General features: G+C 36.8%; 1 protein-coding gene across 4 annotated transcripts in view; it reads right to left on the bottom strand.

The window, feature by feature from the left end:
• LOC121320367 (cGMP-dependent 3',5'-cyclic phosphodiesterase) overlaps positions 1 to 25521 on the bottom strand; it is a 128067-nt gene extending 102546 nt beyond the window's left edge. Inside the window, exons 1-2 of one of the 4 annotated variants that reach the window (XM_041258611.1) lie at positions 25128 to 25521; positions 20052 to 20112 (exon numbers count right to left, since the gene is read on the bottom strand). In XM_041258611.1, the coding sequence (XP_041114545.1) occupies positions 20052 to 20112; positions 25128 to 25147 (81 nt within the window). In that variant the 5' untranslated portion in view covers positions 25148 to 25521. Of the gene's footprint in view, positions 1 to 20051; positions 20113 to 20373; positions 20703 to 25127 lie in introns of those variants that run through there. The other 3 variants (XM_041258610.1, XM_041258612.1, XM_041258615.1) reach the window with 3 other exon arrangements.
• Between the last annotated feature and the right edge of the window lie 1407 nt (positions 25522 to 26928).

Below are 26928 nucleotides of genomic sequence, written 5' to 3'. Positions count from 1 at the left end.
TGTGAGGGCGCTGTATAACAGGAACAGTGTGCCCCGGACTGGAAGGTTTGGCAGTTCATTCCAGGGTCACTTGGAAGTCGGCCATCCAGGAAAGGGGCGGAGTCACAATACCAGAAGTCATCGCCTTAATGTAGTAGGCGATGTGGCAAGCGTAGATTGGAGGAAAGCGATCGCACTCGCTACCAAAGGGGGTGTGACTGAAGGTATATCAGGGGATGTGGCCAAGCAATCTGTTCCTTGGTTGTGGTTACAAAAGGACCCGTAAAAGGTTATTGTGTTGTAAAAAGAAACCGTGAGTTTTTGGTGTTTTGTTTTGTCCCTCTATTAAACTGTCACTTTTGTCATTTATAGAAGGCTAAACTCTGGCAGCTGTAGCTAAACAGCTAGCAAACAAACCGGGATTACACTTCACCATTGTGCACATTTGTAATTCACCACTTACACTAATAGCACTCACTCTGGACTTGTGACCGTGTTTGTGTGTCTTGTTCGTGTGATTATTGTTATTATTTCGTGACTGAACATCTCAGGATCCACCACGCTACCAAAATGATAAACAATTATCCTAGTCTATCGGGAAGCATGATATTTGTTACCAGTACAGCAAGCCACAATATGCTGGGTTACTGGACTGATTCCTCAAGAGAGTATTTTAAGGGTTGTCCTCAGGCAAGAACTTCACTCTGTTGAGCTGCCAGCATTTAAATCATGAATGGATCTTTCTGGGCCTTACTAGAAACCACAAACCAGACTTGCTTGTCAACGCTATCTCAACAGTGCCAATATTCCTTTTCTTCATTATTTATAAAGCACTGTCTTGGGCTGTACAGGGCTTTATCTCAACTGTACTGTCTTTACAAGCAGACGTCTCACTCCTTTCACCACTGGGATATAACACTGAAAGAGGTGACAGAATTCAGTTTTGTTTCCCCCTCAAACATGTGCTGCCTTGCAGAGGACAACTGAAACTACTGGGATGAGACAAGTCAGACGAGATCAAAAGCTTAGTGTGAAATTGCAAAGCTCTGAATATGGAAGCATTAAAATGAACGAAGAGGTCCTTTTCTGCCTTAGTACCTGCCTACTTATGCACTAAATACAACATATAATGTAGCAATTATAACACATCAAATACAACCTTAACTATCTTTGAAGCATCAAGTAGTTAAAAAAGTTGAGATTGAGGAACTTGCTGCGTGACCTTTACTACATGTGAGGAAATATACTTGAGGCCAGGCAGAAGACAGGAACCTGCTTGGGGCATTACTTTCTCCCCGTCTGGTTGTAGCTGGTCATTAAGTTAAGGTCAATTTAGTAAATCTACAGTAGTCACTATTTTTGTGGACATTAAAGATTTGGTGGAACTATTAAGTTCCAGTGCAAAGAGTCCTTTAAAAAATAAAATATGTAAGCAAATAAATAAATAAATACTTGAATAACATATTTTTGAACTACTACATTTTCAAGAGGTAACACTAGTAGCACATACATCCCCATGAGTATATTGCGGCAATGTTGCTGCACATCAAAACAAGTCAAACGATTTATACAATGTATTAAGCTAGGAATTTTAAGCGCCTGTTGCTGTAACTATCCTTCTGGAAGCACTGCAGATGTGATGTATTTATTTCAAGAAGTTCATACGGCATAGGTCACCTGACCTGACATGCTAAGAATGCTTCAAAAGCTGTATGTAAGGATGTTTACCACACACCCTGACAGACACACAGACAGTCACATGTGCATATGCACACTGATCTAGAGAACAAATGTTATATGCAATACCTAAGAGCAACCATGTATGACATACTGTGCTTCGCATCAAGTAAAATAAAATAAAATATACAATTTAAACAATAAATGGTAATGAAAACTACTTCCCAGCCTGTGATTTTGAGCATTAAACTCATAAATAGTATGCAGGGCTGCTCAATGAAACCATATCTTTGCCAAGAGCTGCTGCGATGATTTGTTCAAGTCGTGGAGTCCATACTGTATTATAGGCCACGTTAAAAATCTAAAAAAAACATGCAAATTCATTGCAAAGGTGCGAATATAGTTTCATAAACGTTGTATTTTTTGCCCAGCTGTAGTATAAACGTTTAAACTCTTCCATGCGTTATTCAGCTGTGAGAAAGCTGTGGGATTAGATTTGAATGTTGTTTGAAGTGAATTGAGTCAACTCATTAGCCCACGTATTTACCGATCAAGATACAGTGTTGCCAATTTTTTTTCCTAGCAATGTAAGCAAATGATGGAAAGAGAACATAGAAATGCTGTGTATTAATAAGATAAATCAAACAAAAATCACTTCAATATACCAACTAAGACACGCATAGATTGTTCTATTAGGCACTGCTGTATATAGTTAAGGAAATGGCTATTGCACGGTTCAGTGGGTGTAGCCATTGTGTTATAAAGATTAGAACCATTTCAATGTTGTTCTGTCACAGCAGGCACCTTTGTTGTCAGGTATAGACACAGACCTCTAGAAATTGCAGGTTCACAAAGTATTCAGTGAAATCCACATGTAACTATTTCAACTAAAAATATTTAAAAGCCTATGTAAAAGTTTCTCATGGTAATTGTGTAGTTATTTTTACCATGGTTTTATTATACAATACATTTAATACGGTCCTGCTAAGCCTTACCTTTTTTTCTGCTCCTTATCAACTATGTTTTTGTTTAGTTTTTTTTTTTAAATCAGGCTTGCCCATATATGGTCCATCAAGTGAACCAGCCCCTGTACCCATAATAACAATGAAGCTGGACTAGAAAGAGACAGGGGCTTATTAAAATGCTAACCCAGTTGTTGTGCATTATCTGAAACACGAGCTGCATTAGAATAAAAGGCTCCAGCCCCCCTATCCACGTGTGTTTCTAATTCATTTTCTGATACAATCATACGCAAGGTGAAGATTACTTATAGCACTGGCAGCCTGAGACCATCCATCACATATAGACAGGTCTGGTTAAAGCACCGAGTGGCTTGCTAAGTGAGTGATTTCCATTCCTGAAAGAGGCACTTATCCGCCCTGGATAAACAACATTCAAGGAGCTGAGAAATCAACAGGCAGATAGGGATTCATACAATCAGCACAGCTAACCTTTTTGTCTCCCCATACTTATCTATCTATCTATCTATCTATCTATCTATCTATCTATATATCTATCTATATATATATATATATATATATATATATATATATATATATATATATATATATATATATATATATATATATATATATATATATATATATATATATATATATATATATATATACACTTTTTGGTTATATAACCGAACCTAACCGAACTGTTCTTAGAATGTAACATACATTATTCTTTAAGAACATATTTTATAAATATATCTATCTGACAGAATTCTCAGTTCTTTTATTATAATGCAGTCATTATTATATAATTCAAAATGAAGATATATACATAAATATATATATATATATATATATATATATATATATATATATATATATATATATATATATATATTTCCAAATTTACTAAACGTTTTAATAAATTGTTTATTTCAGGATGTTTTGGGCAAAAGCTTCTTCAGCTGTGTAGAAAGAAAGAAAGAAAGAAATATATATATATATATATATATATATATATATATATATATATATATATATATATATATATATATATACACTCTTTAAATGATCAGTTGCACAGGATTGCCATTGTGTTTCAGGTATCAGCTCAGCTGCATGTTCCGTCTCAATTGCTGGTATTAAGAACAGTACCTACCCTTTGCAACAGGTTAACTGTACCATGTTCTCGAGTAATGAAGAAATTGTTAATGTTGCAAAGGTAGTTTCAAAAGCGCTAGAAGTAAAATCATAACAGTACAGTACTAACAGTATATTACTATAATACATGCATAACTTCAAACCCTGAGAATCTGTATCACTAAGTTGCCTTGTGTCTCTTGTATAGCACGTATCTCAACGTGAACCATTTTTTTGTAAACTAAAACAATCTGTATACAACAAGCAATTCAGAAACGTGTGAGGGTAAAAGTCAGGAGATTACGGTATAGAGAGATGGCTGATAGCAGGTACTTCAATGGCACCTGTATTCATGACAGGGCAAATAACTGATATTTTACAATTAATACCTTAAAAAAAAACATGTTAGCTTTTCAATAAAGGATCTAAACATTTTATTCTTCTTTTCTCAAAGATATTAGAAGGTTGGTAAGATCATCAGTTGTTAGACATATCTTAAATCATTGAATGATATCGGTTCATTAAACTGTCATGCTTAGTAGGGCTAAATTGAGGTCAAGTTTGGAAAGGCTTCAAAAACACTGCTGAGGTATCCATCATCTGTGGATTTATTTTGACACTACAGTAGATAAAACAAATGTATTAAACAGTTCTGACAAATGATATTTCACTCAAATGTAATAGGTTGGGATCCTATGTAGTATTTTTTTTTTTCATGGGACACAGCACTGCCTGACATTGAAATATGAATGACTGTGGTATTCTCTCCCATTTAATTGCAATGTTCTAGCATTTAGATTGAATGCCAATTATTGCTAATTGCATTTTATTTGCTGCATAACTAATAAGCCTGCCTGCTACACATTGAATAGCAGTGTCAGCAGCGAATGCTCTCTGCAGAAAAGCTTGTTTTACTAAATCTAACAGGTCTACTAGAAGTCTAGCAAGATTTCATCCCCAAAGCGCAGGCAGAGACACTTATGGCAGCAAAAGTGTCAAATCTGATAAAAACAAACAGCCAAGAGAAACCTTTTGGGAATTTTAATAAATGGGAATATTACTGGCATGGATTTTATTCAACAGCTCTTGAGTGTGTGCGCCATGTTGGTTTCACAATCACATTACTCCAATGTCACTGTTTTGGCTGCGATTTTAATCATATTGCATTAATAGATAAACAGGAGGAGGGATTTCCTTGTAGTGTCTTTGACTAAAGGGCTCATAAAACCATTGTAGATATAATCCCTAAGAAATGTGTTGGAAAAGCAGCAGTATATTGAAATATTACTTGAAGGAATTAGAGCACTATTATGTATTATATACAGTCGGTGCACTTTATTGAGTTAATTATTTGGGAGTTTCATGAAGAATATCAGTATTAAAACAATATAGTATATGCCTAAGCATAGGAGTGCAGGTTGTACACATCAGACACGCCTGAATTGGTTATTACTTTATTTGAATCCTAAAGGAAATTCTATTTTTATAGTTAGCTTTAAATTCCTGCTTGCATGAAAAGACAGTAAAACACCATTAATGAACAATTATGTTGTTCTGTTCTTTTAATGAACAATGGAGTATTTAATTTAACATCCCCAAGGAAATTCAAGCCAAGAATGAAACAGTCTCAAGCACCTCAATGTTACTATCATCCCGTTCCCAAAGTAAACTCCCGGTATTTTGATCATTCTGAAGCAGTGTGTCTATGAATAAGGAATTGCAGGTGATTAATGATACCATTTGGTGCAGCAGATGCAAGATAGAGATGTAGTTTTTCCCATTTCCCTGATAGTACATTGTGTGTAAAAAGGTGGGGGTGTGGTAGTAGGGTTTTGTGGGCACTCCCCTTATAAAAGTCTACTATACTAAAAGCATAGCAAAGTATAATAAAGCCGTGTAAAGCCCAGAGAGTTAGGGTTTAGCAATAAGCATATAAAAATCAGTGTGCAAAACGTATATATGAAACATATCTTACAAACATTAAGGGAGTTTGTAATTTTTAACAACAATAGTGCAAAACGTGTTTCAGCAAAATGACTTCTGCTTAAAAAACAAAGTTTAATTTTCCCTCTACGTGTCTACTGTAAGGAGTTTCTTTTTTTTTTATTTTACAATAAAAGAACAATAAAATGGTGTGTGCTAGTGTATCTAGTGAACCATGGTAAAAGTATGTTCAAGCTTGGCAACAACAAAATACAATTTCATTGAGAGATGTGTTCGTGCATCTGTGCAATCCTGTGACAGAAAGACAATGAGTTCTGGTGGTAAATCTCCCTCCCGACCTGTGAGGGCGCTAAAGAACGGGAGGAGAAGTATCTGGAAGGGCTGGCCTGACAGTTCGTTTCCAGGGCCGGGAAGTCGGTCAGCCTGGAAAGAAGCGAGACTCTGTTGTAAGACCATATTGACCTGAAAGGTAAACGAGGGGCAGATGCAAGCAATAAGGCAGTTGCAACCGTTTACCAAGATGTCATGCGGGATTGCACATAGGGGCCAGGGTAACGATGATCTTTTCCTTCGTTTGGGTAAACACTGGCCGAGAGAGAAGGACCAAGAGAGGAGCTCTCATTTAATAATAAAAACTTGTTGTGTGTTGTTTTGGTTTGTTTAGTAATTGTCTGTGTTTTTCCACCACTAGACAGTTAAACTCTCAAATCCGGATCTGTCGCCCAGGGTCAGCATGAACCGGATCACCACTGCACCAACCGTCACAAAATACCTGTGTCTTCATGCACCACAAGCACGTCTGCACTTACCCAGGACTGGTGACCGTGTATTCGTTTCTGTTCGGGACTGTGCCCTGTTTTGTTAGCCCCGCGCTTTACACATAGTTGTGTATTGCCAGGGTATTATTATTTAAACAGTCACCAGACCTGGAAAACAAATAAAGCACTTTTCCAACCAGATTACAATTGTCTGCCTTTCACTCCTGCACCGCATCACCGTAACACCTGTTCCTCACTTACCAGCCACTTTGCCATAATTCTTCACTGCAGTTTCTTCAGTTATGAATGTTGATTCTCCTTGAGCCAAATGATCTAAATTAAATCCTCAATTAAATCTCAATCTTACCCCAAACCACTAACTCAATCCTACCCTTAAAGTCAATATTAAACTGCAAAATTGCTAATCATTCCCCCTGTGGCATGCTTGAAATACCGAGATCGTATTCTCCTTACGACAGATACAAATCAAAGTGTGAATGCTCCTGGAGTATTTATTACCAGACTAATCTATAATGAATAGTCTGGCCTGGATGAAAACAAGACCACAAAAGAACTGAACAGATCCCAAATCAAGTAATAATGTTTTTTAAATAATGGTAGAGATGAGGGCATGGAGTTGAACTGATGAGGATGCCCATCAGTAGACTGATAACACTATGTAACACAATTTTTGTTCCTGGGTAGTAAGTGTTATTTCCTAATTGCTTATGCCTCAAAAGTATAGAAAATGGCTATTATTCCCCACAAACTTTGCTTGTGACCAGGACAGTGATATTTCAAAATATCACTATTTCCAATGGGAAAACAGGCAAACGTGTGTCTTCTCGTTCACATAAAGTCAGAAAAAAACAACATATGAATCCAAATTAACATGTATTTATACTAAAGTAATACAAAGATGACTACAAAAGATTTAGAAGTGAGTAGTTTTTCGAGATTTACAATTATAGTGTAAATACGAACAGTTTTAGATTTATAAGTAATAGTATACCACATATCTCAAAGGAAAACAACTACATTAAAAGATGTAACAAAAGTTAGATATTTAAGGTTTCAGTACGAGTGGTAAACAAACCCACCACTCAAACCCACCCACACAGCTTCTGGAATAATACACTGGGCCCGTCTGGTTGCTGAGAATGAGAATGGAACATTCTGCTTATTGCTTCTACCTGCCCTGGGCTACAGGTGCGTGTGATGCCTTTAAATTTCCCAGGCTCTCCGCCAGGAAAGTATATATCCTGACATGCTTTTCAAAATATTTTGAAGAGAATAAGCCCATTATCTTCAAATTCCTCCTATAACAACTTTACTTATGAGTGCATACTTTTTTGCACTCGCAAGCTAAACCCTGGTTTGGAGAATTATTTCATTTTAGAGGGCACTATCTTAAAAGTGCGTACATTATTAATAAGACAAGGCAAGCACACTAAAAATTCCTGGTTTAAAAAAATATCTCACAGACACTGGCTTTTTCAGTTCCTCCTACAGGCTTTTAAAACAACTTTAAAACTTCTTCTTAAAACATCCCAAACAAAGAAACAGAAATATAGCAGCCCTGTATGGACCGCTAGAACAAGCATGCCCTTCAAGAAAAGTACCATTCAGGCACGCGTAACATAACAATACCTGTGTAGTACCCTGTCAGAATCTTAGCATTATCAACAATGGATTTGGAACAGATATTGTACTGCTATGCTAGTTATATGGTACCATGGTATGTAAATCTCATGCATATTGAGAAATGCTCAACCATGTACTGGCCCCATCTACAAGCCCAGCAAGTCAATACAATTTGACTTTCAGGGTTTTACGGAAAATTAAACTGATGCTGGTTAAGCAGATTTTTGTAAATTAATTAGACCCACTTGCATCATCCAATTTGTATTCAATGAATAGTAAGTGTACAGTACTTAACTTTCTAAAAATGTTAATTTCTGAATCCATCATAGTTCCAGTGGATATGCATCTGAGTGTAAAACAAATTAATATTCATAGTTGACTAGCTACTGTATAGCCTCCATCCAAACACATTCTGCAATTTCAAGGTTTCAATAACAATGCAGCAAGCACAGATAGCAAACACTCTGAGTATGTCATTCCCTTCAGAGCATGAAGGTTCTTGGATTGATTCAGGGTCACTGCAAGGGTTAGGGTTAAGCTCAGAGTTTGAGTAGATCACTCAAATCACTCCAACTGTAGTAGCTTCCTGGGGAGTTCAAATGTTGGTCTTTTTAATATTCTGTATATTGATTTATTTAGCAGCAAACACGTTTTATTTAGCATAATTTTAATTTAAATCTAAAGACATAGATGTAAAAAAAATAAATAAATCCTTATGGCCATTTGAGGAGATACTGTATTGCTTTATTAGGCTTGCAAATTCGCATGAATGTTTGTGTCTATGAAAGCTTGTGAACGACTTGGTCAATTGATTTCAAAATAATGTATCTGCCTTCACAATGGTGGGAAAAGCAAACCCAGAACAATTGCAGATTATTATGCCAAACCGTCAAATGAACAACTACCCAGTATTGCCAGAAATACAAAATTAAATTTGATCCAAATGAATGTGTAGAATCAATGGCACTGACGCTTACTAACATAAAGAGACTTCGACAGATCTAAACTTTATTACATATGTCTATGGCTAGCAACCTGAAATGAAGAGCAACCAGAACTACTGCAAATTATTGCAAACCTCAGAAAAAGGTTGAGATTGTGGACCAGTTCACTGACCAATATATTCAAGTGAGCAGTTTGAACCAGCTTTTTTGGTAGCGGTGAGCTGAGCATAAAAATAACTGGGCATTCTAAATTGGGAGAAAATAACAAAAAAATGTTGTCGACGACTACATTTAAGGACTGAGACTCTCTGCATGTGATGTAGTTGTTTCTGCAACCCCTGTTCGATAATCCCAGATTTAAATACTTGCTAGAACTGACTAGAACAGTAGAGAAGCTACAGGAGGGAATGTTATTTATAAAACAGGCATGCCAAACAGAAGTTCCCAACAAGATGATATGCCTTTCATGTGTTTTACATTGTGTCTGGCCCCTATGTGCATCCCTCCATATAACAAATATTCTAATCAGATCACTTCAAATCCCAGCAGCCCGTTGTAAAGCAGCCAGAACTTCCCGAGCCAAAGATTAGATGGGCATCCAAAGATACCCACCCAGTCCCGGCACTTGAGGCAAGCTAAGAGTTGTGATATAATGTGTGTGAGCTGAGTTTTTTTCTGTAAATGTAACAGTATGAACATCTCGAAAGAATTCTCGTCAAAATGTTTGTCAAAGAATTGTATATGTTTCTTTTAACATACTATAGAGTATATACTATCATTGAGTGTTATAGCTAATAATTTGAATCTGTTCTCAAATTACATTATGATCTATAGTAAAATTCAGTTTGGCACCCCTGCATAAGAGAAAACAGCAGTCAATGGTATTGAGTCTCTGTGTAAAGACGCAACTTGAGAAATGATAGTGTAAAACTGTCAGTGCATGAGGGGAAAGGAGCATCGGTGCAGCCAGAAGCACTTTGCATTCCTCTTTATATCCAAAGACATCAATCACCACATGCACGATAATTCATGCAAAGTAACATATCCTCTAATTAACACTTTTAAATGAAAACAGGATGGCTATTAAAAAGGCTTCAAGGGTGTTTTAAAAGACTGCTTTCCTAAAGCCAAAGCTGTGAAGTTGAAAAGGAGAAAGAGATCAGAAAACAAACAAAATATATATTAGAAAAATGAGGATGAATTACCATTGCATTTTTGCCAAGTCTTCTTTTTTTAATTTCCTGCTGTGCCAAAGGGTATACCAGAGGGCATACAGGTTTTAATAGCAAGCAAATAATATTGACAGAACCAATGATCTCTTCTCTGACTTGATATGGAAAGCATGCATATCTAACTTTGATAGGTGCACAGCCATGTGTGTAGGTATATAAATACCTGTATATAGTATTTACTGTGTATATAAAAACAGGCCGAATCAGAAAGGCAGACTGCAATGCAGGTTTCCTTAAACAGTTTCCTTAAACACTGATTTTGAAGGACCAAAAATGACTTAGTTTGTTTAATCAGTGGCTGTAGCTTATCTACCGCAGCAATAGTTTGTTTTGCTCTTTCCTGCGACTTTGGTAGTAAATCAATGCAGAGCAATTATTTGCATTAGGCTTTGCAAGTTAGAGAATTGTTTTGATGGTCTTGTAAATAAGAAAAAACACAAGCTGACAACATGAAGTGAAATGTGTGGAGTTTTGCTGCCAAGATACTAAAAAGAGGAAAAGCTGCCCCATCTTGGACACTGAGCTAAGCAGGACTTGGGTCTTCAGTATAGTACCTGAATGATAAACCACCATGCAACACAAGCTTTACTATTGGGTCATATACCCTGCATATACACTCTTTGGATGTAATAGTAGAGCTCTGGTAAGCACTGTGGAAATTAAAGTGCAGCATCGCTGTTAACCATTTCGTTTTCCTAATCTCGTAAATGGGGACGGTTATTCCATGGCAACTATACGTTGCATCTTTTCTCGTATCAAAATAAAAAAATAGGCTGCAGCCATTACTTTTCTGTTAGAGATCTTGTGGATGTTAAGGTTTCTTCTGGGTCTCAGCCTAGTCCCTAATGAGCATGTGATATATCATTCGCTACCATGTTCACAAGCAACACTAAAGCCCATGTTTGTATGCTCATGCACTCTCCCACTGTCACTTTTCTAAGAATCATCTACCCCTAACCCTAACCCTTGACAATCCCTTGAGAAGTTTTCATTCGGAATAGGACATTTCGTTAAGGGGTTTAAAATGCCCCTACACAGGGAGGTTTATTGTAGTTTAACTGAGACTTGGCTTGGGGGCTGTTGCTTTGTTTCCTTGTAGATTTTTGTGACAACACTGATTAACCACCAACAATAACATTACTGTAGCAGCTTGTTTTCCCCATACCTCATTACTTTTCACCAAATGTGCTCAAGATAAAATGGGGTAATGTTGCTGAAAAAACCCCTCCAGGTTGGGAAATGAAGTGTCATTTTACAAAAGAAGAAAAAGAAAAAGATTGTGATGTTTAGCCTTCCCTTTGTGCACCTTGCTGTCAACCTGAGGATAAATGTAATTTAATTAGGGCCCAATGCAATATCCATTCCAGTTCAGGGAAAAATTTAGGGAAATCACAAGTGAGCATGAATCGCTACTTGTTACCGTCAGATACCTTTTACAGTATGTTACGGTATTACAGATTTGCAGACGTGAAGTTTATTTTCATAGAAAAGCATTTGGGACAAGAAAAAAAAAAACATGATATACTAAGAGGTGGAATCTCTAATTTTTTTTAAATCTATTTTGCATTCATTTAAATCCAGTATCAGAATGGCCAGGCAAATCACACTGTTCTAAGTTTTACACCGTTTTGAAAAGCAGAAGCAGAGCTTGATCCAAGGAAAGGAATTCTGTGACTTCAGTTGTGTAATTTAGGTTTAAACTTTACTTTCCATACATTATTTTTCATGCACGTTCATGGTGAGGCCTCTATGGCATATGGGTGGGTTTTTTTTGTTTGTTTTTTTGAGGTAACTCTTTTCTTTGTATTTTTTATCACAAATAAGTTGGCAGGTGTTTGGGTTTTTTTTTTGTTTTTTTTTTTTTTTTAATCAGGGATCAATATATGTAGTTCATTAAGCATTGTCTAAATCACAACATAAAAATGCTCCCTAGCACTTAAACAGCTAAATGATCTGTGTATTTGTTTTTGCATGCAGCTGTCTACGTTTTTAATGATACTAGCATTCTAATGGGACCAATGTGTTATCTTAACTGCAAATAGGTGCCCTAGTGGCAACACCTGTTCAACTGAAACTATCCACAACTGTTAGCATCTCTAGCCATGTAAGTAAAAGCTATTCCACAGTTCAAAGGACACTAGGATGCAGCTTTACATATACACGTTTTGTATTGTAATTCCACATACTGTTGAAAACACCACAACTACAGCGTTAATAAACTAATTTGAAATACTCTAAAACAGTTTTATAAATATTCTATTTAAAAAAAAAAAAAAAAACTATTAAATGTCATTGTTTCTTATCTTGTGTCAAATGGTTATTTATTTGGTACATTTCTGTATCAAGGCTGCTGGGATTGTGGCCAGGGAAAGCACAGAATTTACAGCATCACCCAGTTAAGCTCAAGATACAAGCTTGGAAGTGTTTTTGTTATATTTCTTACAGTAAAGTAAACCATGTTCCTATTTAGGGTGCTTCACAGCTTCCTGGAGAAAGACCATTCAGCATCTGATCTGACTACATATGTTTTACTTATTTATTTTTTATTTCAAAACATAAAACTACTTAGAAAAGCCTTTACTTTTCAAATTAAACTGCAAAGAGATGACAGAATTAGTTAGCATTGCTGTATGACACGACAACTGCTTGAAAATGTCATCCTACAACTTCTATAGCTGTCTCAAGTTGCCTCTCTAAGTTTCTTCCTATCATGTCTTGCACACACTACTCCTGTATATTCATGTGTCTCCTCTTCCTGTCTTGTTTTCCATCTCCATTCATTTCTCAGTCTATCCATTGGTTGCCAGTCTGTGATTAGCCTCATCTATTTGCTGTCAAGTGTTCTGGGAAGAGGTGCACAGGCATTTCCCATGTTCTGCTCTTAGGCTTTTCTTTGATAAAAAAAAAGGCTAATAGTCTTTATTATACTTTAATTGGACAAGTCACTGTAACCACAAAATTGGTTACTTTACTACCCGAGTATTCTATGAGATTAGACTAACTGCTCCCTACATGAACTCCATTAACTTTGCATCTGCTATTACCAAACTTTCCGTTAGAAACCTAAAGCTGTTAGCTCCCGATGTGGGGACTACTAAGTACTCTGTATGTACTGTATAATACAAAGGCCCTAAATGCCTCTTTTTCTTGCAGGGCAGTCTTTGTAGCAAAAATATGAATCACTCTGACTGAAAGTCATTACTTGAATGTGCTGAGTACACTTAATTGGCATGATTGAGATATTACTTTCATTTTAGTCAATGGAGATGCTTGTTACCTGTTACCTTTTTTCTATGTGTTTGATGGCTGCACCTGCAATGTCTAGTGTTACATTCCTGGTCTCAGGATCAACTCTATTAGGCTTCTAAATTCACAGCCTTTCTCATCTATAGCTTCTAGCAAACATGTCTGCCTCTCACTGACAGATATACTTCATGTACATGAATGGTAGGTTGTCTGTTAGGACTCTGTTCCATTGCAAGACTTTGTTTCTTACCTGGTCCTTACTCTGGTCTTCAGCAGAGACAATGACAGAATTAAGGAACTGCTTGGAACAAAATCCTGCAGTGGAATTGACTAGAAGAGCTAAGCTACATTTTAAGAAAGAAAAAAATGTATCAGATTTTTTTTTTATTATTATTTATCACAAAAAATCACTAGTTATAATCCATAAAACTAATTATGGAATGGAAAATAGGCATTGAATAGCAATAGGTTGTGTAAACATGAGATAATCACACCCCTAGGGGCATTCTACAGCACTAAAGCATATGTTTTTAAACCCCCTAGAGGTGTGATAATTGTTTTACACATATTGGAGCTGCTGTAATGCTAGTGTGCAAAATGTTTCAATCTTTTTATATGCTATATAATTAGAAAGATATGTGCTGGACATCATACTATACAAGGTATTCTAAACGGATACTTTATGCCCTCTGTCATCCACTATTGTTTTTTTATCATATCATTATTTACCACTCTTTACAAACTTCTGAAAATTGGTTGAAACAGATTTCCAGGAATAGTGAGTCAGCATAGAAAGCAATGATCTAAGCAGAAACAACACTACAGAATGACAGAGAACCCAGATAAGAAGATGTAGTAAGACATGAAATATGTTAAAAATATAGATGAAATAAAGCTCTGGCACTCACATGTGGCCTTTTCAATGTGTTACTGCCATGAAATCAGATGCCCAAAGCCTTGTTCAGCCAAGTTCTTAATATTATTGAATGTACTGTAGTTACTCACTTAAGTAGTCAAGGAATTGAATGAAACATGAGACTGGTTTACAGTGAGTGGAAAGGTCCACTAGTTAGTACCACACACAGACACAAACACACACAAACACACACTGTATACCTGTTATTTCCAGCCCAAGAATACAGAAAGTGTCTTCAGGTAGCACTGCCTGCTACCTGAAGAATTATCCTTCAATATACTACTGCATCTATGTAGCCTAGAACAAAGAAGAATTAGGGGATCTTTGCATCTAAAAGGAGCAGAGAAAGTTAACCCTAACCAATACTTTACACGCAGCACAGAAACCGGGACCAGAGGATACTCTCGGAAATGAGATAGACTTAGATAGAGAGAAGGAGAAACTTCTTCACACAGACCAAGGTGAGGGTATGGAATGGGTTTCCTAGTCATGTTTTTCATGCTGAATCACTTACAGACTTCAGTCGGCTACTTGGGAGCCTGACATTCTCGCTCGTACATTTTTGTTTATTCTTTTGTTCTTATGTAAACTATCTGGGGTCTATTTCTATGATTACTAATACCACCACTCTAAAGCTGTCAGATCTTTTCCCACAGTGTTTATACTGTAGTTTTCCATATACTTAACAAAAAAACTGAAAACATTGAAAAATTTCAAAATCTAACATGAAATGGTATCTGGTAGACTTTTGTGATATCATTTTGTTGTTTCATTGATTATATGATGTTAAATAAAAGCTCTAAATTATGTTCATGTAGTTTTTGTTATGTCACAATCCTAAAATTCTAGGCGATGCAAAACATTTGGCCATAGCTAGCTGCAGATACAGAACGCTTTGCAGAGTTATGTTTTTATTGTTGCTTGTTTCAAACTATGTTGAAAGTATTTGGAAGTTAAGTATATATTAAATGAATTGCCCAGACCTGCTTAGGTGCAGTAATACTCAGCCTACTCTACAATATAACAGCTAAACAAACCTGAACTCACTTTGTATATTCTATACTGGATCTAACTTTTCACCAACTGGAATTAATCATGCACAAAATGCAAATAAAACTATTGGTTTGTGTTTCTAAAATGAGGTGTGACTCAATACAAAGAAAATACAAACTGAAATAATTCCCCAGAGGCTACATTCTATTAATTTGAAAGGCCATCAACATTTAGAAATACTGGTAAAAAATACTTTTATATCCTTTGAGTTGCTAACTGTGCCTCCCTAATCCTTCAGATTACATGCAATGCTGAGAAAGCTATTTTTTCATTTAATTTTTTTAATTAAAAAAGCACTAATATTTATCCAGTGTTACCTACATTTTCTGATCTACGGTTCAGTGAATGTATCTTATGCTCCTGCAGTTTCCTGAGGAAATCACTTGTAAGCTTCAAAGCTTCTCATCTAGATTATCCAAATGTTATTGTTATTTAGATCATTTCTAAAAATCATTTCAGCGCCCATGAGAAAAGGCCTGTATTTCTGTCTGCCAAATAAAGAGGTTAACAATATATTCTGAGCAGTGCTCCTGCTTCTGTGTCTTGTCATTTACAATTAATTGTATTTGTCATCTGGATTGTAGTGATATTTTTATTGCAGCAAGATATGATGAATGTTTGAAAACTGCTGCCTCCACTGGGACCTACATGCATCTTAAGGGGCCTTCCCAGGACCAAAAGTTTTTAAAAAGTTTATGAAAGGTCTGGTTGGTTTGAAAATGATCAAAATCTGTCACTGCATTCACTATGTCAGGTCATCAATGGCCATCAAGAAAGTGAAGCTGGTGAAAAGAGCAGAACAGGGAGGAAAAAAGTAAATACAGAATCTATACAAAACCTAGATTTCATTTTTACTGTGGCTTTTCTACTTTCTAAGGCATTATCTGTCACCCTTGAATGTGTTAATTGCATTTAATTTGACAAGATGTTCGTGATGTTACTTTCTTTGCATGAGCGAACCAATGTGAGCTTTCAAAGTAGCTGAGTGTTCATGTAGAAATAGGCAGAAATGCTGTTATTGCATTTTTAGGATCAACACCAGTAATCGAGATACTGTACATATACTATTCAATATTGGGCAATGTATTATATCTTGACATCAAATCATACATTATTTAACCAAATCTTTTAAAAGTAGATTTACCTTGAACCAATCACAACACACCTTGCAACTGAATACCACTCTGATTAGTTGAAATCTTGGCTATCCCCCTCCCTCCCTCCCCCAACAATTATTCTGGAATGTCAGAAACAGTTTCTTATGGAATACCAGAAGAATCGTTTTATAAATCTGAAGATTAAAATATTCTTTTTTGCCTGTGATCCAACTGTCGCTGCATTCAACTAAATTAGAACTGAAGTTTTCTAATGGGAAATTGATATGATATATCAAAGAGAGATTGACAGGGGGAAATTAAACCATTTCAGGGGGATATAGGAGTCCTTTATTAATTACAAATGGAATGGTGTTAATAATATACTAGTGAAGTCATTGCTGATAACAAATTTAATCTAAATTGATATTATTTTTCTAAACACTATTTGATATAGACTATAGGTTACACTGCTTTAAAGTATTTTAAAAAAAGAGAGAATATTATTCACTAGATCAATCAATAGTGTATTTAATTCGTGGAAATATTAAGGAAAAGTTCTCACTGAGCACAATAGCAATTTGGCTGAACACATTAGCTCTATTGGGAAATCTGTGTACCAATTAAAAATAACAATAACAAATAGTCAGTTAGCTTCCCTGGTGAATCCTGGTAGCTATGATTTGGCATTTAATAGAACTGGTATACAATTAAATTAGAAAAGAGAGTACGGTTTGACAGGAGAGCTCTTACCAAAAGGAACAGCAAGATATCACCCCATTGGGGTCCTGCTGGTATACAGTAAGAATTTGAACCTGGTCCTGCTTATTAAAATGTCACAACCATTCGTGAACTTGAGCATTTGTTGTTTTTTTCAAAGCTTTGGAGTTTTCAAAATAGACTAAACGTAGTAGAATGTTTTAGTGGCACTGGCAGCTAAGCCCTGCTGATAGCTTGTATTAGGAAATGGTATGCCTGTATACCCTTTACTCCCTGAAACAAGAGAATAAGCAGAACTTGTCCAGTAAGTCTGGGACTCTACTGACATTGAAAACAACAGCAGCAACAACAACAAAAAATGATCCTCAAATGGATTCAAAACATGAGCATTATTGCATTTGGACTTATCCTAATGAGGAAAGGATGACAAACGAATGTGTTGCTGCTCGGTTAAGTATGTATTCTCACTATGAATAACTCACTTTCTTCTACATTTACTTCACTGTTTTGGGGTGTCTGCAATCCTTCTGAGTGAGTTATTATCACGTTTCTTCAAATTTTCCTTTACCTGACTTTGAGTTTGTCCAGAGAATCCGAAGTGATGGGACTAAACCGGCTTCCATATTCCTTTGGAATCATGTGACAATGTGACCTTTCAACTGAGAGCCCCGCCTATTCTATGTTAATACACAGAAAGAGCAGGTGAGGCTAGAAGAGTTGAAACTGCCACAGCACCCCACCCCCATCTACTGTACCTTTTATATATACAAAGATTGAGGTACTCCTTCCATTTATCCAGACAAGCTCAGAACAAGTTCAAAGCAGATGTAGATAAAAATGATGATTCAATTTTGGAGCAACACAACACAGAGCCTCTCAGAAAGATAGCAAACATCCTTTAATAGCAGAGGTGGGTGGGGGGGATCAAATGATATTTGAAGCTACTTATTCTTTAAGTGAGCATTAACACTCCAGGGTTCTTTATTAATATGGCCAAATAATGTTTGTATCTGTACAGTTAAACTACAAATGAAGTGCTACGAAAGATGATCCGGCCATTGAATCATGTGTGGCGCAGTAAGATTCACGGTTTCATTATTATCATGTATTTGCATAGTATGCTGGCTTGTTTTTCTTTAAGAATAATTGCTAAGTGGTAGAATTGTTATGTTGAAAGACGATATCCAACGCATCTGTTGTCGCAAACATATTATTGACGGATTAATGAGTCAAGAATGTTCTATCCCATTGATTTTTATATTAAATAATAACACACCAAAATAAATTAGACAGAACATAAATATGTCCTTTTGGGAGAATCTAAATAGAATAAAATGTGGCCATTTGTTGCTTATCAATAAATCACCATATTTGTAGCACAGTAGCTGACAAAGCTAATGTGTGTCAACTTGAATCTGGAAACCCTGATTTGGAAATAAACTGACTATACAATGTAACTGCTAAAATAGAATAACTCAATTTGACTGGAATTTAAACATAAGTACGGTGACAAAGAGCCCCCTTTTGGAAGCAAGATTATCAGTATGCATATAAAAATAGAACAATATGTACGTATGTCCTCATATTCAGGTATATAATGTTAGCAACATACAGCACAGCTGCAGAATATATAATACATACTAACAGCCAGGTGTAGCTAAGAGAGCAATAGCCACAAAAATGTTCTCCAAAAAGAAAATCTAAATATATTAATTAAAAAATATATAAATAAATAACCAGTCAGATTTCTCTGGAGGCGCGGTGCTGTGCAGTATCTCTGATGTGGTGATAGGTGAAAACAAATTAAACGCATTCCCGAAATGGAAGGGTGATAAGCATCTCTGCTATGGAATACGAAATGGGGAGGCTGGAGACAGCAAAACGCATTGGAATATCTGTCAATTAGGAAGAAATGCTTGGGTATTCATCACATGTCACAGATAGTCCTGGGAGAGAGGACATTCGAGCAGTCGATCACCACCTGTTCCTCATGGGGGGGGGGGGGGGGGGGGGGGGGGGGGGGGGGGGGGGGGTTTTTCCTTCTTGGTACAGGAACATTTTGTAAACCACAGACATTAAAGTTATATATGATCTTGAAGGACTGTGTGTGTGTGTGTGTGTGTGTGTGTATATATATATATATATATATATATATATATATATATATATATATAAAAAGAGCAATATAATTTTAAAAAAATGTAATTCTTATTGGAATAGAATTAAGTATAGCCTAAATGTCAAATACAATTATATATTTAAAATGTTATGTGTTGGTAAAATTGTACAAACTTATCAAAAACCTATCAAAAAAAAGTATATTCTAGAGACAAACAACGAACAAAAAGAAAGCCACTTAACAAACAAATGAATCATCACAATGTTGTAGAATAAGGAAAATAAGTTAATTAACGGCAGATTTTTCGAATAAAATGATTTACATGTTTTGAACAGATGTGAATGTAAGAAATTATAACCATGTATCTATCCTCCAGAAAATGTCCTTTATTGACAATACATGGTTTCATTTGTATAGTACTAATACAGTGCACTCTAGAAGTTTACTCATTTTGGGGGAGTGAATAAACTTTAGTTTTCAATGACACTAATGAGAGGTTTGAAGTTTGGATTCCTTACCTATAGTACATACCACAAGACTGCACAAGGAATGTAAACAAAAACACAGAACACTGTCACTGAGAGAATGTCGGAAATGCTCTAAAGAAATAAATGTCTCTGTCCTACCTGTAAGACGTCGGAATGCAAGAGGGGCTCATCTGCCTTCAGGAAGACTTGCTGTCCCCTTCTGAAAAATTGAATGACGGCAATCAGAATGTGCTGCAGTATTAAAACCATGCTTGATTTTTGCTTTCCCTACTATCTCTCTTTAGCTTTCTGACAGTGTCTGAGAAGAATGTGTCTATATGCATACACACACAAGCACACACACACACACACTCTCTCTCTACTTCTCTCCCTTGCTTTTCATCATTCTCTCTCTTTCTCTCTCAGTCTTTCGCACCGTGAATGTGTGTATTTTAGTGACTCTTTTGAAGCCACATCCTACATATCAAAGCCAGTCCCTCCCTCCCCTCCTGTCAGTGGCTGGAGTGTCATTTACACCTGCTTTCCATAGCGATTGGGCAGACAGTCTCCTATTGTCAAAGGCAAAGAAATAAAGGAGAAATGTTACTGCAGGAACTACAGGCTCATGCAGGAGGGTGGTGGAGGTAGTGAGGATTGAGGCATCTTCTGGGTCCAAGTGCCTGTCTGTTTCTTAAATCATCTGACATGTTTTTATAGTCCTCAAAGGGTAGGCTTTCAGGTGTGCTTGTTCCTTGTTCCAGGAGCAACTGTTCCCCCCAGTCTGGACAGTAAAGTGCAGGTACAGTAAAGTGTAGAGTTTTGGTTGGACAAAAAAAATGACAATATGGATTGAGTAATGGGGTCCATCTTTGAAACTGTCTAGGAAAAGGTCAAAGTGTAAGACCAGCAGTTTGACTGAGCTGTTTATAGTTTTTCTGAACAGTGCCAGATATCTGAATGGAGCAATATTACTGAACCGTCCGTGTCTCAGTTTGTTGTTGCTGAAAGATGTTGTCTGAGGTCCAGTCAAGCTTACTGTGATTGGCTGACTCTGCAGTTGCATGTACAGAATTGGTAGCTTTTGTCAGTGCAAAGTATTGATTGGCTAGTTTTGGTGGATAATAAAATATATAGTATTTTCTTTCTAACAGATGTGAACTAAGCTTAAAAAATACAGCAAATCAAAATGAAAAAGCCAGTGCTTGCGCGGATTGATGTTAAATATGATTCACAGGTGATGCAGTGGCATCCCAGCGGACATCTACTGTGTATTAATGCCTGTTATAGCTGGAAGCTGATTGGCTGATGATAGTGAATCGTTTTCTAATTATAGTCGTTAAGGCCACAATACACTATGCAATTTTGGTGTAATCCGACTGCATGCGATCAGATTGCTGCCCATGATTGCATGGTTATCGCATCATTATTGCACCATGCAAATCGGGCTTGATCGGATTGCATCCTATCACAAGCTATCGAGCAGGGCTCTATTTTCATGCAATCGGATACGATCGCCCTGGACAAGTATCCAATCAGTGAGCAAGGAGGAGTCATATGACTTCCGCTTACAGGAAAGGACTTGAACTTGACAGGAGAGAGCCGGAGAAGCAAGTCCCCACTCTGCTCCTGTACTCATAGTCATACACATGAAACTGTGCTAAACTGGGAAAAGTATTAAAAGTTTTTTATGAACTTACAAATGTACAAGCACCTGGTCAATTGAAACATTTTAATAAAAATAACAGAAGGGGAAATAAAACTACAAAGTAATCAACCAATGTAAGTAGCTAACCAAAAAATGTTAGCAAATTAATGCAACCGAAGTATGAAAGGGGAGTTACTTGTGGGGTTTAATAAAGTGTACACGTGTTGAGTGTTTAACGTTTTAAACGTAAAATTTAAACCCACACAAATATTTCACCTTTCTTACTTTGGTAATGTACAAAATAAAAATGAAAATAATATGCACATCAACTAATGAGACAATTACTCCTGTTTAGTAAGAATAATAGCCTACATATATATATATACACTCACACGCAGACACATATACACACATATACACACATATACACACACACACACACACACACACACACACACACACACACACACACACACACACACACACACACACACACACACACACACACACACACACACACACACACACACACACACACACACACACACACACACACACACACACACACACACACACACACACACACACACACACACACACACACACACACACACACACACACACACACACACACACACACACACACACACACACACACACACACACACACACACACACACACACACACACACACACACACTCACACACACACACACACACACACACACACACACACACACACACACACACACACACACACACACACACACACACACACACACACACACACACACACACACACACACACACACACACACACACACACACACACACACACACACACACACACACACACACACACACACACACACACACACACACACACACACACTCACACACACACACACACACTCACACACTCGCACACTCACACACACACACACACACACACACACACACACACACACACACACACACACACACATACACACACACACACACTGACACACACACACACACACACACACACACACACACACACACACACACACACACACATATCCACTACAAAAAAATGTCCAAAATTTGTACTGCAAGTGTGCCAAAATAAGTACCAATAGGACCATAACTACTTGCAGTAGCCGATACTTTTTTGTAAGGGATATACCGAAACAGTCCTAAACTGAAAGTATGAGTGCTCTGAATGATGAAATCTATGCAAAAATAACAAGTAATGATTTTTTTTAAATATATTTATTAAAAAACTAAAAATAAATCCTTATTACATTCTGTAACATAAACACATTCAGTCATGTTTACAAACACCAAAGTACACATGCTGTAAGTTCTATGCACATAGCAACATTGAAATATGAAATAGGCACATACAAATATTCCCGCTTCCAAACACCCTCTATATATAATGCATCGCATCTGATCGCAACCTATTGCACCCAGAGCGATCAGCCACGACTGCATGGGATCGGGTGCATGCAATCACGCAATATAGAGCATTCAGGTTCTACCCATAGCACAGCAACCTTTGACCTTCTTGCCAGAAGGCAATCTGTACTGCCTGCAGAGTTATTGACAGCTAGATCTGTCTTGGTAACTGGTACTTAGTATGATATTATTAGAAGAGCTTCTCAGCATGACCTCATTGACCTCTTAAGCAATCTCAGTTTGGCATGATTGAATGGGTGGCATACGGTACTGTCAACAAATATGAATGTTGTAATGCTTTGAACATTGGGGCATATCCCTTTAAAAGAAAAAGAACTAGCAGTATAGTTCAAGGTCTCCTAAACACTGCTGTTTGTTTCTGGGTTTTAACATTAAAACTAACGCAAGAATTCCAAACACATTACCTGCTGTTCACTTCCATTCATTACACAGGACTCAAAGGTGTAGCTTTGCAGAAACACATTTGATAGTAAACATGTATTTTTCAGATAGCTTTGCATTTGCTTTGTATTTCACCTGGAGGGTGAAATTATTCCCACCCCCTTTCTTTCCTGTCCTTAAACAACCAGCTGCTCCCCCTATTGACTGACACTGCAGAAGGGTGGAAGGGTGGAACACATGTCTTGAGAACAGGTAAGGAGTAGATGGAGTAGAGCATGTCTTTCAAAAATGCACATTTCAGATCTCCACAGCTAATGGAAGTGCATAAAATAAAAAAGACATTTTAAAGACATACAAACAGCTCAGAAAAGGTTGGAGCATAACAGCATGACAAGAAAACACCCACACTATTTACAGGCAGAGCTCTTGCTCTGCCACATTGGGGTATTGACATATTAATCATAAACTGTGCAAAAGTATGATATATAAACATGTGCCAAATGTGAATGTATTATTTAATTGCTGTGATCACTAGAAGCACAGGTTGTGAACTGTACACAAAACAAAGTACAGGGGTTGGACAAAATACATTTTTAACATCTGCCAAAACAGTGCCAACAGAGTGATTCATGTTAAGCTGCAAAGATGCTACTGATTGAAATTGTGCTGGAGGGTACAGAACATTGTCATATTCATAAGACAGTTCTCACCCAAATAATACATGCCAAAAAAAAACATTTATTAGGTGAGGAAGAGACTGAGAGACATGAGGTGTGGTTAGTGGTTTGAGTCAAAGACAATGCGCCAGGATATCCTGGCCTCTGATCACAACTTTATCCCTTGGGCAAGTCACACACCCATTTGCGTTGGAAATCTGAGGCATAAAAACAGACATTTTTGTCAGCAATCTTTGAGTTAAATACCAAAAAGAAGAGCTGATGACTTTAGCAGGCATCATCCTTACGTAGTGGAGTTTGAGGGTTCATATTATATGATGGCCATATCTGCAATAGCCATCACACAATGATTTATTATGCAAATAGCATAGCCGACAGATAGTATGTCATATTTAAAAACTGCTTCTCCTTGTTAAAATTAATTTTCAGTCACGACTGGTGAAAGTGCAGAGCTGCCTGGCTTATAGTAGGCATTTGTTTGAAAGGATTTTGTAAAAAAAAAATCAAAAAGCAGCTTTAACTGCAGATTCTTTATGTCAAATCAATGCTGCCTCACAGGGACCCACACCCTATAGATAATTTCTAGCCAACGTATAGCATTTAACTGGAAAAACTTGAAAATGTCAGCACAACAGGTAATTATTTTGGTTCTGGAACCTAATGTAATAATTTAAACAATTAAATTAACCTTTTTTTTTCTAAATTATTTAAATAAACCTATTTAAATAATTGTCATTGATTTAAAAAAAAATGCTAGTTAACAACAACCGAGAACAGTTTCATGAATTAAAAAAACAAAAAAAATAAATAGATGTATGACTCCTCACTGAAAGCTTCGTAATATCACCCATTATAATACTATTAAACTCTCATTTAAGTTTACTGTAATCCAGTAAGCACATGCAGTACTGATCAGATATATTGCAATGAAACTGATCCAAATCAACAGACACATTTATTTTAGTTGTGTTCAATAACAGGCTCCACAATATCAAATAATACCACAACTATGTATCACTTACCGAGTTTAAATGAAACATGCAAAGTATTAATATATCACAGACTTACTGTGACACACCAGCATCCATGGCAATCCAGGTTTTCCTTCCTTGTAAGACAGCTGGTCAAGATGATACAAGAGCCAACTGTTAAAGCGATGGTTATGGTGTGCGTACCTAACCCCTAGGAACTGAACTGATGTCCAAACAGAACAATGGCTGCTAATACAGCTTGGTCACCACCGACCCTGGTGCAGACTAGAAGAGAACTTGCCACCAGAATGCTTGAACCTCTCCACATTCCACTGCAAGTCACTGAATCCCTCAGTCTTTCAATAAAAGAGAAGGAAACAGTCTAGGCAAGAAGAGTAAAGATAAACTGAGGAAGTGTCATCGCACACACTTGCACAGTTCCTGCAGTCATTTTCATATTTACTCAGCATACCCTCTGATGACCCTGCTCTTTTCCTTACAGCATGGAAAGCAAACGCACTGCGTTTTCAATTAAGGAACAAATGAGAAGGATTTCCTATATGGCAGTAAAGAACAGTAAACTCCCACCCAGTAAAAACCGTTAGAGAATTGTCAGTCTCTTTCAATTTGGTGGTGAAATGTAGATCTTCCTCCATTAGGGCCAGCTGCCTCCTGTCTTTTCTCTGTCCCTTTGATATTCCTAATTGACATATTCGATTTCTACAAAGCAGTGGTTTTAATGTAATTCATTGCATAACAGCAGCTTCAAAACAACTGCAATCCTTTCATTCCTCGTGTTCTCAAACGTCGTCATGCCACTATCCACATTATTCATTACAGAACATTCCTCTATGGACCAGATTTATCAAGGTCTTTATTGGTAACCAGCTGCTGAGAAGGTCATTTAAGGACCCAGCTGTGTGCGTATGTTGTTTGTTACTGGTATTGTAACAGTTTTAATATTAAACACGTGTTTAATACATTACTAGAGTCCAAACTGTAGATATAGCACTTTCTACATAATAACTCATTCAAAGGTGTTGTACAGAAATGTTTGACATACAGTAACACATTTGCATACCATTGTAGTACCAGTATATTCCCTTTAAGAAGCCCTGACCATATGCAGTCCACAGCAACACAATCAATTTGAAATCAGTGGATACAATTCAAGATGAAGTCAAAGGATTTCCGCTCTGATTCTTACTTCAGCCAAATCAGTTTATTCCAAATTGCACTGTATCATTTTACCACAGGATAATGGCAAGTGAATGGTAGAGATTCCACGTTTCATATAATATACCTTTACTCATACACTCTTTTATATTTTATTGCAAAAGCTCCATTATCATCAGCATAGAATAGAAAAAAATAGAGAAAAAATCACTTACTATAAAATGCATAAAGCATATGCTCTGATTCTCAATACTCAATATTCTATACTTAAGTACAGTATATTTGCACTTAATGACAGCATTATCAAGTAAACAATGCTATAATAGCATGTCCTGGATTAAAGCCTGTGATGGTACTAATACTAACAAACTGTCACTGAAATGCAGTGGTGTTTAGCATCCTGTACTTCTTATGGCTTCAGTGAGTGTAATATTGATTGCAAAAAATTGTATGATAACGCCATAGTGGGGTATTGACATATTAATCATAAACTCTGCAAAAGTATGTTATATAATCCATCCATCCATTATCTGTAACCGCTTAATCCTATAGAGGGTCGTGGTGAGTCGGAGCCTAACCCGGCAGACACAGGGCACAAGGCAGGCCTACACCCGGGATGGGAAGCCAGTCCATTGCAGGACAACTAAGGGGCAATTTAGAGAGGCCATGCCGACCATGTTACATAATCATTAGTCAAATGTGAATGCATTATTTAATAGTTG

The sequence above is a fragment of the Polyodon spathula genome, chromosome 9 (assembly GCF_017654505.1).
Source record: "Polyodon spathula isolate WHYD16114869_AA chromosome 9, ASM1765450v1, whole genome shotgun sequence".
NCBI classification, from domain to species: Eukaryota; Metazoa; Chordata; class Actinopteri; order Acipenseriformes; family Polyodontidae; genus Polyodon; species Polyodon spathula.
Note: the sequence above shows the minus strand (reverse complement) of the source record. Positions and strands in the feature narration are given on the sequence as shown.